Consider the following 20,954-nt stretch of genomic DNA (forward strand, 5'->3'; position numbering starts at 1 on the left):
GTACAGGTCTGTGGCTGAGCTCCTCTTTATCAAAACCTGATTTGAGTTTTATGTCTTGTCACCTTTTTTATTTCCTGAGCATTTTAAGAAGACTGGATTTTAGTGGTTTCTTTGAAAAATAAGGACCATTTTATACTCTTGGGCAACCTACTAATTTAGTTTCTTGTAAAATAAATCCCGAATTGTGTCTTCTGTAAGGCAAGGAACTTGTAGTAAACGTCTGTATTGTTCCTTCAAGCTTTATTGCACATCGTCTGGAGTACTCTGCAGTTCTCGTTTCTTCCTTTGCTTTCATAGAATTTGAAGAGGGCTGGGAACTTGAGCGGTCTTGTCTTGCCTTGGGCATTTGCTTTCTTTTGCCATAAAAAGAAAACATGCCAAATTAGCATTAGGAAAAAAGTGCCGGGAGCGGAGCCAATGCTCATGAAATAAAGGGTATGTTTTGCCTCTGATTTGGTTCAACAAGTAAAAATGGTTTTAGGGGGTCAATAAACTCTGAGGGTAATAAGCATCTGGCAGAGTTTAAGGTTTCTATGAGCTAGGTACATTCAGAGGTGAATGGTAGAGGTGAACGCCAAGCATTTAGGCACCTCAAAGGCTCAGCTCAAATGGTTTTATTGAGCACAGGCAATGATCTGTTGCTTATTTGCACTCAGGGTGGGACTTAGAAGAAGCAAGATGCAAAATTCAAACAGTCCAGAAACATCCAAACTCACATAGACATCCAAGATCTCATTAGTGGGGCCTTCGGCCAAAAAGGATTCTCCAGCGGTGCTCGAAATCTCATTTGGACGCTTGTAGGTGAACATGGTCCCTCCGCCTTCGTATTTTCCTGGCCGGTCAATTGCCCAGTTCCCGTTGATGATGGAGCGGCCAGAACGACTTCGCAAAGCTGTTGAGAAAAACGAGATGATTCCTCGGGTAAGGGCAGGGTATGCACAAGAAAGTGAAGTGACTCCACGTCAAGTGTTCCATTAGGACCCACTATGTGCTAGGCACTGATCTAGGCCTTGAGGGAGGTGAGGCATCTAGATCACATCCCTTCGGGTTTCTTCAACTTCTTGGTTCACTTCTTCAACCCATTCAATGCCTTCCACCCCTTGAACTTAGGATAGAAAAGAGGGGCAAGAGTAGTCAGGAGAGAAGAATGTGGAAATAGAGAGGGGGGTGGGGAAAGTTAGAGGAAGAAGAGAAAAGGATGGGGAGGGAAACCGTAGTATATCCCATTATCTAGGTGAGAGGTTGCACATTGGCAGCCCGTGAGCTGATTTTGGCCCACAGATAGGCTTAGTTTGGCCGTCATAGTGTTTTGTTTTGTTTTGAAATAATTGAACCCAAATTCAATTTGGGTTCTGTAGCTTCTAGCTTCTCTTGTAACACAAGAAGACATGTTACCATTGGCTCTACAATCTGTCATGGCAGGAACCAGCTGGAGCTGAGGAGGACCGCCCGTTAGATGGGGTTTGTGTGCTCTGCTTTGTCCTAACGCCCCACTCCCTAATACTCCCCCACACTGAGGCTGAGTCTCAGTGTACTGTCCATTTATTGACGGCTATGGGTTATTTATTCCATTTATATGATCATGCCCGCATTGTTATTTGTCTTACGGAAATAGAAACTTGCTTATAATTCTTTCGACTTGTGTGTCTACTAAAAGTGACAAAACTAAAGATAGGTCAAGAGGGTCACACGATTCTCTCCCACCTGATCACCTTCATTCATTTGTATGACCTTCCTGACCTCTGTGGGCTTTTGAGGCTGGGAGCCATGCTGACCCTCCCACATACACGGTTAAAATTAATCCTCATGACACAGCTAGGCAGGCGCATGTCCCCGTCAGAGCGTTGATCAGGGATGGGAGGGAACTTGTTCAAGTTGGCGAAGGTGAGAAGTGACAAAACTGTGTCTGTGCTCAGGAGGGGAGGTAAGAGAGGAGGAGAGTGGCAAGGAACAAGGTGCTTGTGTTTATGAGAGGACAAAGGACAGCATGTGAGAGCTGACTTTCCTCCCTTAGGGCATCTGACACCTTGACACTCAGAAGCCAATGGTGGATTGGGTTGAAAGGAGGCCCCGTGGTAAGTGTCATATACACAGTGGGCCTGTGATGGTCACTGGATCTCTGCACCCTCACTTTCACAGACTTACTAAATTTAATTTTGTACAATGTATTATGGAAAAATTTATATAGAAACAAAAGCAGTGAGAACAGTGTAATAAACCGTATACCCATCACCCAGCATCAATAATTATCAACTCATGGCTTATCCTGTTTCCCTCTGCAAATCCCGGACCCCCTTTACCCTTATATTTTTCAGGAGGTGTCTCAAAAATATAAGGACTCTTTGCTTCTTTTTTTTTTTTAATTTTTTTTTTAACGTTTATTTATTTTTGAGACAGAGAGACACAGAGCATGAACGGGGGAGGATCAGAGAGAGGGAGACACAGAATCTGAAACAGGCTCCAGGCTCTGAGCTGTCAGCACAGAGCCCGACGCAGGGCTCGAACTCACAGACGGTGAGATCATGACCTGAGCCGAAGTCGGCTGCTTAACCGACTGAGCCACGCAGGCGCCCCAAGGACTCTTTGCTTCTTAAACACATTTTCAGCAGCGTTTCTACAGTGGGTCTCTTGGGTCCAGCAGAGTCAGGCTGCTCCAAGGGGTGGCAGAACCTCCTGTTTAGAGGTGGGTATACCCCCATTCTCCCCACCCGGCACACTCCATCCCCGGTTGGCTGGTGGCCATGGCTACAGGGAGACCACACCTGTGGAACACCGAATACCAAATTATAAAATCAATTCAGCTTACTGAGTGGCAAAGAAGGTCAAGAGTAGAGACTAAGGAAGAATAAGTTTAGAGCTGTTTTCTCTCAAAAACCACACTTGAAAGTGGTCCATATTGCCTCTCCATTTCCTCACTTGCCATTCACTTCTCAACATCTCCAACCTGACTCCTGCCCCCACTATGCCACTGAAACAATTATAATTAATGTCACCAGGACCTCCATGTTGCTAAATCCAATGGGCATGTTCTAGGCCTCCCCTTGCTAGATGTTGCAGCAGCATTCGGTCCTACTGGCCTTTCCATCCTATTGGAAACATTCTTGGTCTGGGACACCACACTCAGCTTGCCGTCCTCTGGTTCTTAGGCTGCTCATCTGTTCTTTCATTTCTGTGTCATCTTTCTCTACTCAGCTAATGAATATTAGCATTCCTTGAGGATTAAGAGTAGACCTGATTTGGGTGCCATACTTTCATGGGCAAGTACACCGATGCCATGGCTTTAATTACTGTATTCCGCTGGTTTCCAAATTTCTGTTTCCAATCCAGACTTCTTTCTCTAACTGCCTACTTGACAGCTGCCCTCAGATGTCTGAACTCGCCCTTGACCTCTTCCAGCATTTTCTCTGTCAGTAAGTGGTACTACCATCCGCTTCATTAGAAATGGAGGAATTACCCTGGACAACTCTCCCTTCCTCCTCTCCTGTATCCAATCCATCATCAAATTTTACTTGACCTCCTCCATATTTCTTGAACCCATCTATTTCTCTCCATGTCCACTGCCATTATCCAGGGCAAGACTACCACCAGATCTCATCCAGACTAACTCAAAACCTTCTAATTGGTCTACCTAATTTCCCTTCTTCTCAGCCAGAGTAATCTCTTCAGAATGCAGATCTGACCATCAACTACGGCTCAACATCCTTCAGTGGCTTTCTATTTCTGTCAGGGAAGAAGCCCTTAATCCTTAATGGGTGACGTGGTCCACGGTGATGTGGTCTAGCTTCATTGTGCACCACTTTTATTTTTCTCTCTGTGCTCTGCTCCCTGGCCTTCTTTTAGCTCATCTAATACCTCATGTTCCCTCCACAATCTGTTCCTTCTTCTAGAAGTGTTTCTCTGAACCCCAAATCCAATTTGTTCTTTAGATGTCAGCTCTTCCCCAACCCCCAGTCAGGTCTGTCTTTTCTTTCACATGTTCTACGAGATGCGAAAGCCTCTCATCCAAGGCACTGAACTCTGTACATACATCCGTTCAGAGTCTGACTGGACTAACATTTGTCTCCCGGAACACTGCCGGCTCCAAAAGGTGTTTCCTCACTGTTACAGGTCTAGCGATCAGCAGAGAGCTTACCACCTAGTAGGAATTCATATTTGCTCAAGGCAAAGCTGGACAGCAGAGAAAGGCACCAGCTCAAAAGAAAGATAGGCAACGAATGATCAACAGGCAATTTAAAGAAAACCAAGTCCCGATATTTCATAAGCAAATGAAAAGCTGCTCTGCCTTACTTGTAATTTAAGAAATGCAAATCAAAACCACGATGGGATATTCTTGACCCACCAGAATGGCAAATGTTTGAAAACCTTTACTATTGCCGGAATTGGTAGGTGTGCGAGTGAGCAGGCATCCATAACATTGTTGGTGGGAATGTAAGCCAACTCAACCATAGTGGAGGGCAGTTTGGTTACATTGCTAAAACTTTAAGTGCCTACACACTTGGCCCAAGAATTGTACTCGCATGAAACTACTTTGAGGGATATACTTTTATAAGGACACAAAAGCGTTTGTAACAAGGATATTCTCTGCAGATTTTTTTAAATAGAGAAAACCCCCAAACAACCTAAATACCTCAATCCTCAGTAGAGGATTATTTACATAATTTGTCATACTGAATGTCCATGCAGTGGGATGCTAGGTGACCGTAAAAACGAGACAGGTCTGTGTGTGTGGGTATGAGAAGAACTCCGTGATAAATTTTTATTTAAACTTAAAAAAAAATTTTTTTTTTCAACGTTTATTTATTTTTGGGACAGAGAGAGACAGAGCATGAATGGGGGAGGGGCAGAGAGAGAGGGAGACACAGAATCGGAAACAGGCTCCAGGCTCTGAGCCATCAGCCCAGAGCCTGACGCGGGGCTCGAACTCACGGACCGCGAGATCGTGACCTGGCTGAAGTCAGACGCTTAACCGACTGCGCCACCCAGGCGCCCCTATTTAAACTTTTTAAATGTTTGTTTTATTTTTGAGAGGCAGACAGAGCATGAGTCGGGGAGGGGCAGAGAGAGAGGGAGACGCAGACTCTGAAGCAGGCTCCAGGCTTTGAGCTGTCAGCAAAGTGGGGCTCGAACTCATGAACTACGAGATCATGACCTCAGCTGAAGTTGAATGCTTAACTGACCAAGCCGTCTGTTTTGTTTAAATGAAACAAAATGCAACGTAGTGTGTTTGGTATGATCTCATTTGTATATACTTTTAAAAAAAGGCATACACATAAAACACATATGCCCATGCATAAAGCTTTTCAGAGAAAGTCATAAAACTGTTAACATTTGGGGACAGGAACAAGGGTTTAGGTTGGGATGGGAGATGAGAAGGGAAACATTTATTTCCCATTTTATATCTTTTTATTACCATTTAGAATTTGTTTTACCATATGTGTATATTACCTTCTTTAAAGCTTCAACATTTTTCAGTTAATTTAAGGGACATGGTACAAGCAGAAATACTCCCGAGGGATATACATATTTTCCCCCTTTTTACTGGTTCTTCTTAAAATCTCATTCAGAGCATCCAAAGCTCAGAACTGATGTAGGTTCTGGCTAAGGTTTTATTGCTCTTAATGGCAATATCGTAGAAGAGGTTGTTATCTGGAAACCAAAAAGTCCATTAAAAAACCATCTGAAATACCGCGTAGGAGGGAACTGTGAGGGTTTCCCAGGAACTAAAACATGGGGACCCCAAATCTTTTTACCATCTACTACTGTTACCCCTGCCCCTGCTCTCCGGGTTTAGGTGAATCTTTCACCATATAATAGCAAAGCATTAAAAAAAGCCATGTGAGGTTTTTGGCAGACATGGGCCTGATTCCATATGCCCACAGGTTAGCTTCTGAAACGGTTCCAGAACTAGTCCCACCTGGGCTTGCATATTGAAAGCAGCTGCACCCACAATTTACGTGCCTGTAAGCAGTTCCAGGGCTGCGTAAGGGTGTCCAGAACTACCCCACAAAAAGGTGCAGGTGACTCACGGCTCTCGCTAGCGGGTGTGTTCATGGAAGGTCAAGCTTTGGCGAAGCTTGTCGCAACTGTGTCAATAAGGGGAAACCTCCACTCTCGTTTGACATACGCCTTTCGTTCGTTTTAGCTGCCAACTCTGGGCATCTACGTCTGGCCTAAACTATCTGCGCCAACAAAGCCCTTCTCCAAGATTCACATAGGAATCGCTTATAGAACTAAGCCCTGCTTCTCAGGCACTTTATCCCACAATCTTAACGCCTGCTGCCGCCGGCCGAAATGCCAGGCCCTGCGTCCCAAGAAAGGTGGCCTCCTGACAGCCAACAGATCACTGCGAGCTTGTCGTGTTTCTCCCTTTGGGAAATGAGAACGGAGTTCCTCCTAATAAAGTTCCAAGCTTCTCGATGTTTCGGCAGTTCTAAGAAGCTGTCTGGGAAGTGGCAGACCAGGAGCAAGGACGAAAGGGTCAGACATCACCGGCCGCCTCGTGGAGGTCTGCGGCCCTGCCATCGTCGCCCTAGTCTATGGGCTTCCACGGAAGCTCACGTGTGGGCACAAACCCAAGTGAGTCTCAGAATATGCTTGCTCATCTGGATATCCTGAAAACGGAACACACCTACTCACCTCGCACTACCACCTTGGAAGGGTCAGTTACATCCTAAGTGTAGCTTTCCTTCTATGATAAATTCAGCCGCCAATCCTAACAGTATCAGCAGTACTTTGTGCGCTGTATCCTAATGGAATTAGCAGTTTCTCTGGGGACTTTGTCACCACTAGAAATCACCTATGCATTCATAGGACATTACAGATGTTACAGGTAGTCTGAAATATTGTTTAAAAACCTATCACTATCCTGCAACGACAGTGATGATTAGACTCCCCGTGAGATCTCCTATCTTAAAGACGCCCATGCTACTAAAAATTACTGAGAAGCAAGTCTTTTTCTAAAAATATTTTGATAATTATATTTCAGTGCAATTGGTTTCCGCTGTAGTCTTCTGTATCTTATTTTATGGATTTAAAATCAGTGGTCTGAGAGGGGATCTGAGAAGGGAGTCCCCGGCACAAAGAATTGAAGACCTTCTGGTCTAATGATTTACGGTTTTCAAAACAGAAAGGAATTCACGTAATACCAAAGCCAGTTGCATAAGGCAAACAGGACACATAGTACCTTTGTTACACAGAAGAGGAAAGAGGCTCAGAGAGATTAAGTTGTTTGCTCAAAGTCATAGATTATTAGTGGAGTTCAGGACTTGAGCTTTGATGCTCTGATTTCATATTCTTTCCATTCTACCGGTAGTTCTCAAAGTGTGGTCCTTGGACCAGCAGCACCAGCACCCCCTTGGAAGCTGGTTAGAGGTGTAGCTTCAGACTGGCTGAACCCCAGGCTCTGGGGTGGGGTCCAGCATATGGGTTTCACAAGCCCTCCAGGTGGTTGTGGTATGTTGAAAGTTGGAAAACCACCCTTACTTTATTATATTTTAATTTTTATTATAACCATCTCTTATTTTCGAGTCCTGATTAACAGGGAAAGCTTCTCGATCAAGGCAGGAATGGTTTCATGTCTCATATCTGGCTTTGCCTGGACAACAGGGCAGACGCTGAGAACAGGGAGGACAAAGGGCCAGTCTGGAGGTTGTGGCTGTATTCCACCCTACCAGTGAAGCTGTCACCACGACACCCGCCCTCCCCGTCTGTGGGCATTGAGGATTCCCAGCGCCAACCTTTCCAGGGATTTCGTTATCATTATTTGATCCTAGAGGGCACCTAGATTCATGTGACTTTATTTACAAGGCATAGGCCATGACGGGTTTGAGCGATGACTGGCCCTGGGTGGGGTACGGTGTAGAACAGAGTCCAATTCAGCTCAACAATCAAAAATTATCTCAAGACACCGGATAAGCCTACACACTGTGTTGTTAAATCCTAGGATGCACGATTCTCCCCATTCTTACATTATGGACATGGCATGCGTCTTACAACAGAAAAGCAGTAGCTGCCAGGCAGATGATTAAGCTCTGATGCAGTCGTCATTTCTTGAACACATGTGAGATTTGTTTGATTAATTCATTTCAGTTGAGCGAATTTCCAGCAACCCAACTGGTAGCTGTATCAATTTTTTTAAAAATTAGGATATAATTCATAGAGCAAAGTATTTAAATTCTATGTTTATAGCCCGATGACTTCTTATCTTGGTATTACAACTGTGTTACTACAACCCAAATAAAGATATAGACCATTCCAGACCCCCATAAGGCTCCCTTCCTGCTCTGTCCCCACAAGCCTCCAGGGTTATCACTACTCTGCCCTCTAGCACCATTAATTTTGCTCGTTTTTGTATTTTGAGTAAATGGAATACTATTCTTTTGTGCTGGACATCTTTTACTTAACATCATGTCCATGAGATTCATCCAAACTGCTGCATTTATCAGCAGTTCATTCGTTTCCACAGCAACTTAGTATTATATGAATATGCCACAATTTATTTGCTTTTTCCATTATTGACTGGTCTGGGGGTTGTTTCTAGTTTTTGGCTCTTATAGGTAAAGCTGCTATAGACATTTGTGTATGCTTTTGCTGGACATAAGTCCTCATTTCTGTTGGGAGATGTCCCCAGAAGTAGAATTTCTGGATCACGGGCCCATGTATGTTTAATGAGAGTTTGTACTGCCAAACATTTTTCCAAAGTGAGTACCCTAGAGTTGCTGTTGGAAGCCAGGGATCTCGTTGTGGAGAAGGAGACATAGATATGGAATGGGAGAAGGCCAGACAGAACACTGTGGGATGGATTTCACTTTCAGATAGTGTAAATTCATGATCTTGAAATTATGTACGTGCGTGTTTATATGTACTTGTGTGTGCACACATTTTTATGTGTGTGTATGCATCTGTACATATACATGCATATACCTCCTGGCTCTGTCTGTCAAGAAGGCTAAGAGGCAGAGACATGGGGCACCTGGTGGTTCAGTCAGTTAAGTGTCCATCTTTTTTTTTAATTTTTTTTTTAATGTTTATTTACTTTTGAGACAGAGAGAGACAGAGCATGAACGGGGGAGGGTCAGAGAGAGAGGGAGACACGGAATCTGAAACATGCTCCAGGCTCTGAGCAGTCAGCACAGAGCCCGACGCGGGGCTCGAACTCACGGACCGTGAGATCATGACCTGAGCAGAAGTCGGACGCTTAACCGACTGAGCCACCCAGGCACCCCAAGTGTCCATCTTTTGATTTTGGCTCAGGTCATGATCTCACAGTTCGTGGGATCGAGCCTCATGTTGGGCTCCGTGCTGACTGCGGGGAGCCTGCTTGGGATTCTCTCTCTCCCTCTCTCTTTGCCACTTCCCTGCTCATGCTCTCGCAAAATAAATAAATAAACATGAAAAAATTAAAAAAAAAAAAAGAAGCAGCAGAAACATGCTACTAGCAACAAGCATTACTGGTATTACTTAATCTTGATGACCCCATCTACTTTTCAAAAGCTTCAAGCTACCTTTTAGGAGATAATAGCTAGAAATTTGATTAAGGGAAAACAACGTGTATAATCAAACAAGAAATTGGGTCAAAGCCCCAGCATTCTTTGACATGCTTTGAATTTCTACTGCCAGGTATAAATATGCTAAAGGAAGGCCGTGTGCACAGCTCCCACAAAATCCTGCCACCCTGTCACTGTGATGCCCCACAAAACTGCCAAAGGCTGAAGGTGGTTCCGAATACGTTTTAGGATTTGAGTACGAATAAAGCTGAGAGTCCAGATCTGATGGGGACAGAAGGAAGTAGCATCTAGACAAACATGTATGTCATGGCTGGTTTCTATTATTAAGTTTATGTCCCTGCCTTTTGCTAGAAGGTGAGTGCTTTCAAAACAGATACTGTGACATATACATTTTTGCCCACTACTTGGTGCTTGGGTGGCACTTAATAAATGCTTGTTGAATAGAAGTAAATTATGAGCTGTATTCTTCTGATCTATCATATTTTAACCTTGGAGTTGAGATAAGAGATTCTTGGAAACTCCTTAAAGTCCTATTTGTGTCTGAATATTCCTGTTTAAGAATTCCAATCTCAAAAATGCCCTCCCTGCCTCCTGACCAAAATGGTAAATACACGCAGTGATGCATAAAAATGCTGTAAAAAAAAAAAAAAAGAAGCACAAATATTTCTTTTTAGGTAGGATCCAGGTCCAGCTTAATATAGTATCCAAATTACAGTTTCTGTTAAGCAGCTATAGGCACATATCACCCAGTAATTTTTCAGTTCAGATTTGCTTTGGCATTTTGGAAAGAATTGAGCCTGTGTGATTTTCTAGAACATGATGTAACACAGTTGGACTGAAAATCAGAGTATGAGAGAAAGAAGGCTGGCTCTCTCTGGCACTCTATGATCACAGGTTGAATAAAGGGAAATGCCAAGTCTTTGTTCTTCTTTCATTGCTAAATTATAGTAAGTAAGGTGAATTCTTGTTCTTTAAAGTATTAACATTTGATTTATTTTGACTCCAGATTTCCTTTGATACTTACTAACTATAAATAAACTTTATGTGTTTTTAGGTCTCAAATAATGTATGAAATAGATTCCGCCTATGGTTTAAGTAAGAAAATAAACTGGGCAAAGCACTGGGGGTGGGGGTTATAAAGCTAATACAGCCGACAGTTTCGGGAGCTCGGACACGTGCTGATACATGTGAACTGAGAGGCTGTCAAAATTTCCTTGGGAGTGTAGAGAATTTAGGAGAGGAGGTGACATATGAGCAGGAATTGGCATGGTGAGGAGTTCACCAGTCAGAGGACAGGGGAAGGGCATCTGGGGACAGAGAAAGGCATGGACAAAGGCAGGGACAGGAACGGGCCTGACCTTGGAGGGGTGGGGGACAGTGTGGGGGTGCTACAGCAGGGGCATCCTGGGGTGCTAGGGGCTAGAGTGGAGTGGGTGTGCAAGGAGTGCCCTTGGACATGAGGTGGGGAGGGGCGACTTTGGGCAGACTGTGGGGCTGGGTTGTGGGCACTGGGGAGCCATGGAAGGATTTAGATCAGTAGTGACAGTTGCCATCTGGTGCTGGAGATAACACTGGCTGTTGAATAAGAAGTCCCAGAGTTCATTCACACCACATTTCCTGAGTACCTATCATGCCTCTTCCCACCCCCAGGGGGCAGCAGGTCTGCCCCTGGGGTCTGCCCAGGGGTCTCAGGGCCACATTCCCCTTCTCGGCTCCACTGTCTACTCCCAGGAGCAGGGAAGCACCATGTTTAGGACCTTCCTTTAGAACTGAATTCCAGGAATGTTCACCATAGCTCAGTTTATCTACGGATAAACCCAGTATCTTTGTCATCCTAAATGATCCTGCTTCCTAACCCCTCCATTGAAAACATTATTCTCCCATTACTCAGATTCAAGTTTTGGCAACCATCTTCTGCTCTTTCCTAGCTGTCTTCCTGTTAGCTGATTGCTCATCAGGGGTATCATCCCCTTTGCTTCCCCTTTGGGCCCCTCCTTCCCTCTCCTGCTCAGCGGCCTCCTGTCTCATTCTCTGTTTGCCCCATAGCTGGACCACAGCAGAGAGTCAAGGATCTCCCTGCATGCTACTCTAGAGGTGCCTTGGTAGAGCCCCTTTCCTCCAGTCTCCCCACCGTCTCTAAATTTCCAACCTAAAGGATAAAGCCCAGCCCCCCCCCCGATTCACAGTCAAGATCTTGTATGATTTGCCCCTATCTGTAACCACTTCACAGACCCCCTTGTCTGCATTCAATCAAATGTGGGAAATACCAGTAATTTGTATGTCTGCTTTAAAAAAAAAAAATTCAGTTGTGCCCTGTCTTATTTATACCTGACAAAAAGACCCTCTGATGTTGCTGAGTATGGCTAGCAGCCCCCTGCTCATCCTGAAGTTCCCATTCGAGTGTTGCTATTTCCTCTCTCCAACCTCTTAACCCTACTCTTTGTGTCTATGCCCTGTTTTCTGAGACTTAATCCATTGCTGTCTTATTTATTTATTTATTTTATTATTTTTTTTAATGTTTATTTATTTTTGAGACAGAGACAGAGTATGAACAGGGGAAGGGCAGAGAGAGAGGGAGACACAGAATCTGAAGCAGGCTCCAGGCTCCGAGCTGTCAGCACAGAGCCTGACGCGGGGCTCGAACTCACAGACCGTGAGATCATGACCTGAGCCAAAACCAAGAGTTGGATGCTTAACCAACTGAGCCACCCAGGCACCCCCGTTTTACTACTCCAAACGCTGATTCTCAACTCTGCAAGATTTTTTTTAACTTCAGGAGCAGAAGGTTGAATTAATCAGACTCTGCAGCTCATGACACTTTTGCTTCACATGGCTTACTTCTCTTGCCTTATTTTGTTTTTCCCTTCATGCTGGATTCCCATTGCCGTCACCCTGCCAGCCCCAGCAAGAATCTACACTAACGTGACATATATGTGTATGCATAATTCATGAAAACATTACGGTGTTTCCAATAACCCTTTGCTTTTAAAATCTACCTTTGTTTCTGTAATGACTGTCATTGCTTTCTAACTGCTGCATAATATTCTGTGGTATGCACCTATGTCAGTTTACGTAGCCGATCTCCGAGTCCTGTGGGGACTGGTTATTAAATTTCTTTTTATGGTCCATAGTGTCAGCCGAGAGCTGGCACTTAGAGAAAACTCAATGAGTATTTGTTGACCAAATGCCCAAGCCAAGAAGGTCTATTTTTAAAGACAGCACCCCTATCAATAGCAAGAAGAGAAGCATTTTATCAGGGCCCACGTATGTTGGTAAAAGGCAGTAACGTGTTTGCAAGAATGCATCCTCCCCCTGGCACAGACGGGGAACACTGGAGCTGTCTGAAAAATAATTCTTCCGAGGTGAGATTAGAACCCAGCTTTTCCTGCCTCCTGGTCCTCTGGTCAGCTTTGCCCCAAAAGTTCTCACTAAGGAACATCTGCGGTGACCTCACGGAGTTGCATTAGGATCCTACATTAGGATTCCGCGTGGGTGATCATAACACACAACAAAGGAGCATCTGCATGTGCAGTGAGGGGTGGAACCAGCTTGGTCTGAGGGAGGAAGGCCACGGCAGTCAGGTGGATGGTGCTGTGTATGTAGGATGCTAGCCCGCCCGCTGGCCTGGCACCAGTCTAACAGCAGGCCGCTAGGATTTACAGCACTGGTCACTCGACTGCAAAATAACCTTCCCCCCTAAAACCACAACAAAGAAATGCAACGACAGCACAAGCACATGTGCATGCGCGTGCACACACACACACACACACACACACACACACACACACTCTATAAAACAGAAAGTACCCTAGGAACAAAGAGAAGAATGTAATGAATACTACTGGGCAGGTGGACATGCTTCACATTTGCACAGCCACATAGACAATGCACAGCGTCTGCCCAAAACTCATGTCCACCCAGAACCTGTGAGTGTGATCTTATTTAGAAATAGGGTCTTTACAGAATTAAAAATAGAAATACCGTATGATCCAGTCACTCCACTACTGGGTAGAAAGCAAAAGAAAACAAAAACACTAATTTAAAAGATACGTGTACCCCCCCATGTTTATTGCAGTATTATTTACAACAGCCCAGATATAGTAGCAGTCCAAGTTTCCAAGGATAGATGAATGGATAAATAAATAAATACACACACACACACACACATATATATGTATATGCACACAATGGAATATTACTCAGCCATAAAAAAGAATGAGATCTTGCCATCTGCAACTGCTAGATGGATCTAGACAGTAGTACACTAAGTGAAATAAGTCAGACTGAGAAAGACAAATACCGTGTGATTTCAATTACATGTGGAACCTATTAAACAAATGAACAAAGAAACAAAGAAACAAAGAGACAAATAAAAAACCAGAATCTTAAATACGGAGAACAAACTGGTGGTTGCCAGAGGAGAGGTGGGTGGGAGGATGGGTGAAACAGATAATGGGGACTAAGAGGTATAAACTTCTAATTATAAAGATAAGTCATAGAGATGAAAAGTACAGCATAGGGAATACAGTCAATAATACTGTATGGTGACACATAGTGCGTACAATAGCTTTGCATGGTGACAGATGGCGACTACGCTTATGAGGAGCACTGAGTAATGTATAGAAATGTTGCATCATTATATTGTACACCTGAAACTAATATAATAACATTGTATGTTAACTATACTTCAATAAAAGAGTTGGTGACCAAAAATAGGAAGGTTCAAGCATGACTTGAATCCAATGAAAAGATTCAAGAATGCAAGAGAAATTCCCAACAGCTGATCTGATGGCATTGTTGCCAAGGGTTCCAGGATGGTGGCACTAATTCATCCCTAAGTAGAGAACTGGTAATGGCAAAAGAAGTTAATCTAAAGAACACAGGATGTACTTAGATACTAATTTAGTCTAAGGGTTTTATTGTACAGAAACAAAGAAACATTGGTATGGTTTTTGAGTATGAGAACTCAGAGCAGTGACTGTATATCAGTTTTAATGTCCTTGGAGAGCAAACGTATGGAAAGAAACTCCTGCTTAATTATTTTGACTGTTGAGCATGATTCTTTCATGTGATACTTACTCTAAGACTGAACCACTTGTGCGTCTGGGGTTCTAAGGGTTACGTATCTAATGATGGCAGCTTGTCCATCCATGAGTTGAGTAGGTGCCCAAGGAAACATTTTCCCATGATGATAATAATTTAAAACATGATCTCTCGATGAAACTAACATTCCGATGTATGTTCACATTTGGCAGATAAAACGCAAAATTTCAAAGAAATTTGGACTTGCAGTAGAACAACACTGGGCCACTCCCTAGTCTCTAGAAAGCATTTCCTAGGCTAGTAGGGGCTTAAAGAGAAAGTCTAAGAGGCCCTGGTGAAGTGGGTTGTTCTCCAGCCATCTTGAGAATTTGAAAATAGCATTTACGTTCTCCTCTAGCACGCACACGTTCATCTTTTGCTGGGCCCCTCTACTTTACATTCTCAGGAGACTCTCTTAAAAAAAGCACTTTGTTTAAAAAAGTGGAAATGTCAAACAGATTAAAAATAAACAAAGCAGTACAATAAAATCTCATGTACCCATCAGCAAACATCAAGAATGATCAACTTAAGCCATTCTTCATCTGTGTCTCTCTAATTGCTTCCTTACCTTTCTTACTTTTCAACACTTCTCCTGCGGGGGGGGGGGGGTGATAGTTTTGTTCCTTCTTCCTGGAAGTAGTCACTCGGTTCAGATTCCAAGAATACAGTCGATTTTTTTACTTCTCTGCTTTAATTTCACTTCCAAATTGGGTTAAGGAATGCAGCAGAGAGCTCAGAATGGAATTAACCCCATTTGGTTAAGTGTCATTGTGCTTGGGGTATCGAGCACCAAGCGAAGACAGAGTCCAGTTTCGGTGGCACAGGTCTAGAGCGTGGTTTCCAAAGCACGATCCCCGGCCCAGCAGCATCAGCATCAACATCAGCTGGGAATTTGTTAGAAATGAAAATGCTCACGCCCACCACAGACCGCCTGAATTAGAATCTCTGGAAGCAAGGTGTCCAGGTGATTCTATTGCAACCTCAAGTTGGAAGAGCACTGCTCTAGAGGTTGGGTTAACTTGAGACATGAACAGCAGTAAGCATCAGGGAAATGACATTCAATCTACACTCTCTGAACACCTGTGTGAGTGTGTGAGTACACGCATGTGTACTCACGCACACCTTGCACGTAAGCATATTCTTATTTAAGATAGCCTAAAAATTTATTTCTACGTGAAAAATGGGACACAAGCTTGATATAAACAATGTGATGCAAACAGATGGAAATCCCTGGGCAAAACTTAAGCATCCTTGTTCTATATTTAATCTTATTAATTCTGCTTTCAGATTGTATTGTAAATTATGTGCAATAGACAATTTTGACACGTTGTGTTTTCACTTTCATTCAGTTCAAATTATTTTCTAGGTTCACATGAGACTTGTGGTGTTTCATTTCTATGCGTTGTTTACTTCAGGTATTTGGGAAATGTACAGATCTCTTTGTAACTAATTTCTAGTTAAATTCTATAATGGTCAAAAAAAGCACATTTTATATGATGACAATTGCACTAAATTTGTTAAAGTCTGTTTCGTGGCCCAGAATATGGTTTATCTTGGTGATTGTTCCATGTGTACTTGGAAAGAAAGTGTGTTTCTGCTGATGTTAGATGAAGTATTATATAGATGCAATGAGGCCAAGATATCTACTTATTCTATTAATTATCTTGAGAGGAATGCTGAAGTCTCTGAGTACAATTATGGAATTGTCTGTTTCTCCTTTTAGTGCTATCAGTTTTTGCTTCATGTGTTTGGGGGCTTTTGTTTAGGTGCATATGCATCTAATACTATTATGTTTTCCTGGCCATTTTCCCTTTCATTATTATGTACTTTCCCACCTTATCTCTGGTCATTTTTCCTCGCACTTAAGTCTACTTTGTGTAATGTTGGTATTGCCACCTCTGCTTTCACTTTCTTTTGATTAGTATTTCCATGGCACATATATATATATATATATACACACATATATATACACACATATATATATACACACATATATATATACACACATATATATACATATATATATACACATATATATATGCATATATATATGTATATATACATATATATATGTGTATATATATATATACCTTTACTTTTAGTCTACTTATATCATTACAGTTAGAGTAAGTTTCTGTAGATAGCATTTGGTGTTTTGCTAAAAATCCAATTGGACAATATTTATCATTATTTGGTATTTTAGGCTATCTACATTTAACATAATTATTGGTTGGATTTAGCTCTATCATTTTATTAGTGTTCTATTTGTTTCCTCTGGGTTTTGTTTTTGTTTTTGTTTTCTTTTGTTCTTCTGTCCGCCCTTTTCCTTCCTTCTTTCGGATTTGAATAATTTTTAGATTTCCATATAATTTATCTATTGACTGGTCGCATCTCGTGCTATTTTTTAGTTGTTGTCTAGGGATTATAATATACAAGCCTCATCTGTCACAGTGTACTTAAAGTAAATATTTACCACTTCAAGTAAAATAAATTGTACAGTTCTTGAAAGCATATAGGTCCTTTTATGCTCTCCTATTTATGTTATATGCGCCATAGGTATTACATCTACATACAATGAGATCCTTCCAATGTTACAGTTTTTGCTTTGAACAATTGTGCATATTTTACACAACTTAAAAGGATATGACCTTGGCTTTTTTTTTTTTAATGTCACACTCCGCAATAGGTAGCAGGTATTATGAGTTCCATTTTAGAGAGGAGGAAATGGATAAGTTAGGTGACTTGTCTGCATGTGTACAGTTGAATGATAGCAGAACCAGGACTCCACCCCTTTACCCCCATCTCCTATCCCTTTCCCTTCTACTAGGCTGCGCTTTGCCGTTCACACGTAAGTTCTAGCTTTGGTACAGAAACTAGAGTCTGCACAATGCAAAGCTTGAGAACTTCCAACAAATACTGTTTAAGCATTCCTCCTTTTGGAAACACCTCGGTGGGCTGGAGGAAGTGCCTCTTACATCTTATGTGTGGCACCAAGATAATAAGCAGAAAGATCTGGGTCTAGCTTCCAAGGCACTGCATTAACCACACACTGGCTGATGCCCCTCATGTTCCCAGCTAACAACTAATTTAGGTCCGTGGTCATTTACGTTGGCTCTCCTCCCTTTGGAATCTGCTTTCTAGCCATCACAATAATCAGGATTCCAGCTACAGATGGCTGAATGCAAATTTCATTTCTGTGGAAGTCCTATTTCCCTTCCCTTAAATTTGTGGTTTTTAAAAATTGTGTGTGTTCCCTGGAGTCCTAGAGATTTTCTTTAAGTTCCCAGATTTCCATGAAGTCTTCTCAGGGGTCAAATGGACTTGGGTAGGTGGATGGGGTCGTGGGGAATCCACTTCCTTCCTCTTTTGTTTATTTTGAATATTTTATTTCATTTGGACAAATAGTTCCTTGGAACTGTAAAAGGAATTTGAAAACCTTCACCTCAGACCCTGGACCCAGCAGCCTCTCAGGATGGAAGGGAATTTGAGGTTTGTCTACTTTAGCCAGCCATGGAAGGCTTGAGCTCATCACCACCATGTGACACCCAGCCTGGGTCTGAGCAGGGAATCTCCACATCTCTAATAGCTCACCTCTTCTGTGCTTGGTTCGGACGTTCTCAGCCCTTCTGTCCACCACCGCTTGGTGAACTTGGCTGCCCACTGCAATCCCCCGAAGAGTTTTTGAAAATACTCATGCCTGGGCCCCACTCCCAGAGCCTCTGATTTAATTGGTTTGGAGTGCAGCCTTGGTAATGGGAGATTTAAACGTTTCCTAGGTGATTCTCATTTGCAGCAAAGTTCAGGAAACACTGCCTCAGACGAGCTGAGACCTGTACCTGTGTGTGTGTCCCCACCCTCTCCTGGAAGACACCTGTCACCAGAGCCATCTTCCGGACTCCTGCTGCAACATGTTATCTGGCTGTTCCACGTATCTCTTAGTGAGGTGCCTCCCTGGAATGGGATAGGCTGGGATGGATCCGATCATCACACAGGAGTAGAACCAGATATCCCTCCTCCATACTCGACTTGGATTCCTGCGTTGCCTACGTAGCCCCAGCACCTGGGTGATTTGATAAAGAGCCTTTTTAAAAAAATTTTTTTTTTTATTTTTGGGACAGAGAGAGACAGAACATGAACAGGCGAGGGGCAGAGAGAGAGGGAGACACAGAATCGGAAACAGGCTCCAGGCTCTGAGCCATCAGCCCAGAGCCCGACGGGGGGCTCGAACTCACGGACCGCGAGATCGTGACCTGGCTGAAGTCGGACGCTTAAGCGACTGCGCCCCCCAGGCGCCCCATATAAAGAGCCTTTTTTTACGAAGATGCTGCTGCTAAGCTCCTTTCTCTCACCTCGCATATCCACATGAACTATTAGTTACTGACCATGGCCTGAGGATAGCCCCAAAACCAAATTAGCAGAGCCTGCAGCTAAGTGAGGAAATACATCTCGCAGCCTTTTACAGTTCACAAAGTGAGTTCACACACCTCATTTCAATCACTCCTCCCCCTCAGCTGCCCTTATTCCAGTTCTACTGTTCAGGTAAGTGAGGTGGTTGTCCCACAAAGAGACAGACCCCAAACTACCAAACCATGAGGTTAGTAAGTCGCAGAGCCGGGGTGGGGGCGGAGGGTGTCATGCAAAACGCCTGCTTCCACAGTCAGCAATCTGTACACCAGGCCACACTCCCATGCAACCTCACAGTCCACGGCAGGCCAGGAACAGGACCTCATGGAATGTTCGCCTCCGGTATCGCTGCTGCTTGGCGTGGCAGCGTTCCAGGGCCACCCACGCTCTCTGCACCATGAGTGTGCAGCAGCATAACCACAGGACAAGGGTCCCTGCCACAGCGCTGAGAAAATAAGGCCAGGTTTCAGGCAACATTAACATACCCCTCGCTCCAAATGCTGACAGAAATTACGTGGTGGCTTAAAAACCTCCTTGGAGAAAGACAGCCATATGCATGGCTGAACCAAAACCAGCACCAGATATAAAAAAAAATTCGCTCCCCGCCTTCCCCCCCCGCCCCCAACAAAAACCAGACCAGGCCAGAGAGTTGCAAACTGTGTGGCAAAAATTCATAATCCATCTCATGATGCATTACTTCCTGTATATACGTGTGATGCTTCATTCTTTTGGTTCCTGACTCACCTTTGCCCTGGGACTTAAAATCTCTTCCAGCAACTGACACTTTCACTATATACCCTTTTAGTTTCGGGCTCAGCTCCTACTCAGGACTTTGGTTTTCTTGTCGCTATTTGAATATTCTCAGGACTTTCTCCTTTCTTTTTTATTTAAAAAAAAATTTTTTTTTTTAAGTTTATTTATTTTTGAGACAGGGAGAGACAGCATGAACGGGGGAGGGTCAGAGAGAGAGAGAGGGAGACACAGAATCTGAAACAGGCTCCAGGCTCTGAGCTGTCAGCATAGAGCCCGACGCGGGGCTCGAACTCACGAACCGCGAGATCATGACCTGAGCCGAAGTCGGATGCTTAACCGACTGAGCCACCCAGGTGTCCCAGGACTTTCTCCTTTCAAACTCACACTACTGACCCAACTCTGGGTCTTAATTTTACCTATTTCATTGATTGGACTAAAGACAGTGGGACATCCGTTAGCTGGGCAGTGGGCAAGGTCTGTCCCAGGTGCAGGCAGTAAGAATGTGCATTGTCTGTAGAGGATTTGATTAAAAAAAAAATTTTTTTTTTAACGTTTATTTATTTTTGGGACAGAGAGAGACAGAGCATGAATGGGGGAGGGGCAGAGAGAGAGGGAGACACAGAATTGGAAACAGGCTCCAGGCTCTGAGCCATCAGCCCAGAGCCTGACGCGGGGCTCGAACTCACGGACCGCGAGATCGTGACCTGGCTGAAGTCGGACGCTTAACCGACTGCGCCACCCAGGCGCCCCAGGATTTGATTTAAAAATGGCAATGCAATGAAAGCATCTAGAAGTTGATGCTGTTTATCATTACCATGATGAAATGCTGCCCTCTGTGGGTGGGAGGACTTCCACTGTCCCTCCTTTCCTGCCTTGGTGTGCCACTGGTAACATTCAGTCACAGATGTCTATCCCAACCTGCCTTAGATGTCCTTCCCAACGTGGCCTCCATTTCTGTCCTGTCTGTTGGGCAGGACAGAAGTCACATCTAACAGGCTTAGGGGGCTACTGCAGAACTTCCTGCACAGTTAGTTGAAAGGGAACTCTGTTAATTCTGTTAGAAATAATATGCCCCTAGAAGATAGGGCAGCTTCTATGGCAGAAGTTGAAAACCAGAGAAAACGGGGTTTTAAACATCTCTGAGAACATAGTCTTAGATGACACTGGTTATTTCCAAGCACTGAGAAGTATCCTGCTGGAAAAAGAGGG

At 43.7% G+C, this 20,954-nt stretch overlaps 1 protein-coding gene across 7 annotated transcripts in view; it reads right to left on the reverse strand.

Annotated features, from left to right (window-relative positions):
* Positions 1 to 20,954, reverse strand: part of THSD4 (thrombospondin type 1 domain containing 4) — a 564,941-nt gene that overhangs the window by 38,877 nt on the left and 505,110 nt on the right. For all 7 annotated transcript variants that reach the window (XR_007153141.1, XM_047863578.1, XM_047863580.1 and 4 more), the window contains one exon: positions 717 to 892. Coding sequence is in view for 6 of the 7 variants with exons in the window: in XM_047863578.1 (XP_047719534.1) it covers positions 717 to 892 (176 nt within the window). In the remaining variant the exon portion in view is untranslated. The remainder of the gene's footprint in view (positions 1 to 716; positions 893 to 20,954) is intronic.

The sequence above is a fragment of the Prionailurus viverrinus genome, chromosome B3 (genome assembly GCF_022837055.1).
Source record: "Prionailurus viverrinus isolate Anna chromosome B3, UM_Priviv_1.0, whole genome shotgun sequence".
NCBI lineage: Eukaryota > Metazoa > Chordata > Mammalia > Carnivora > Felidae > Prionailurus > Prionailurus viverrinus.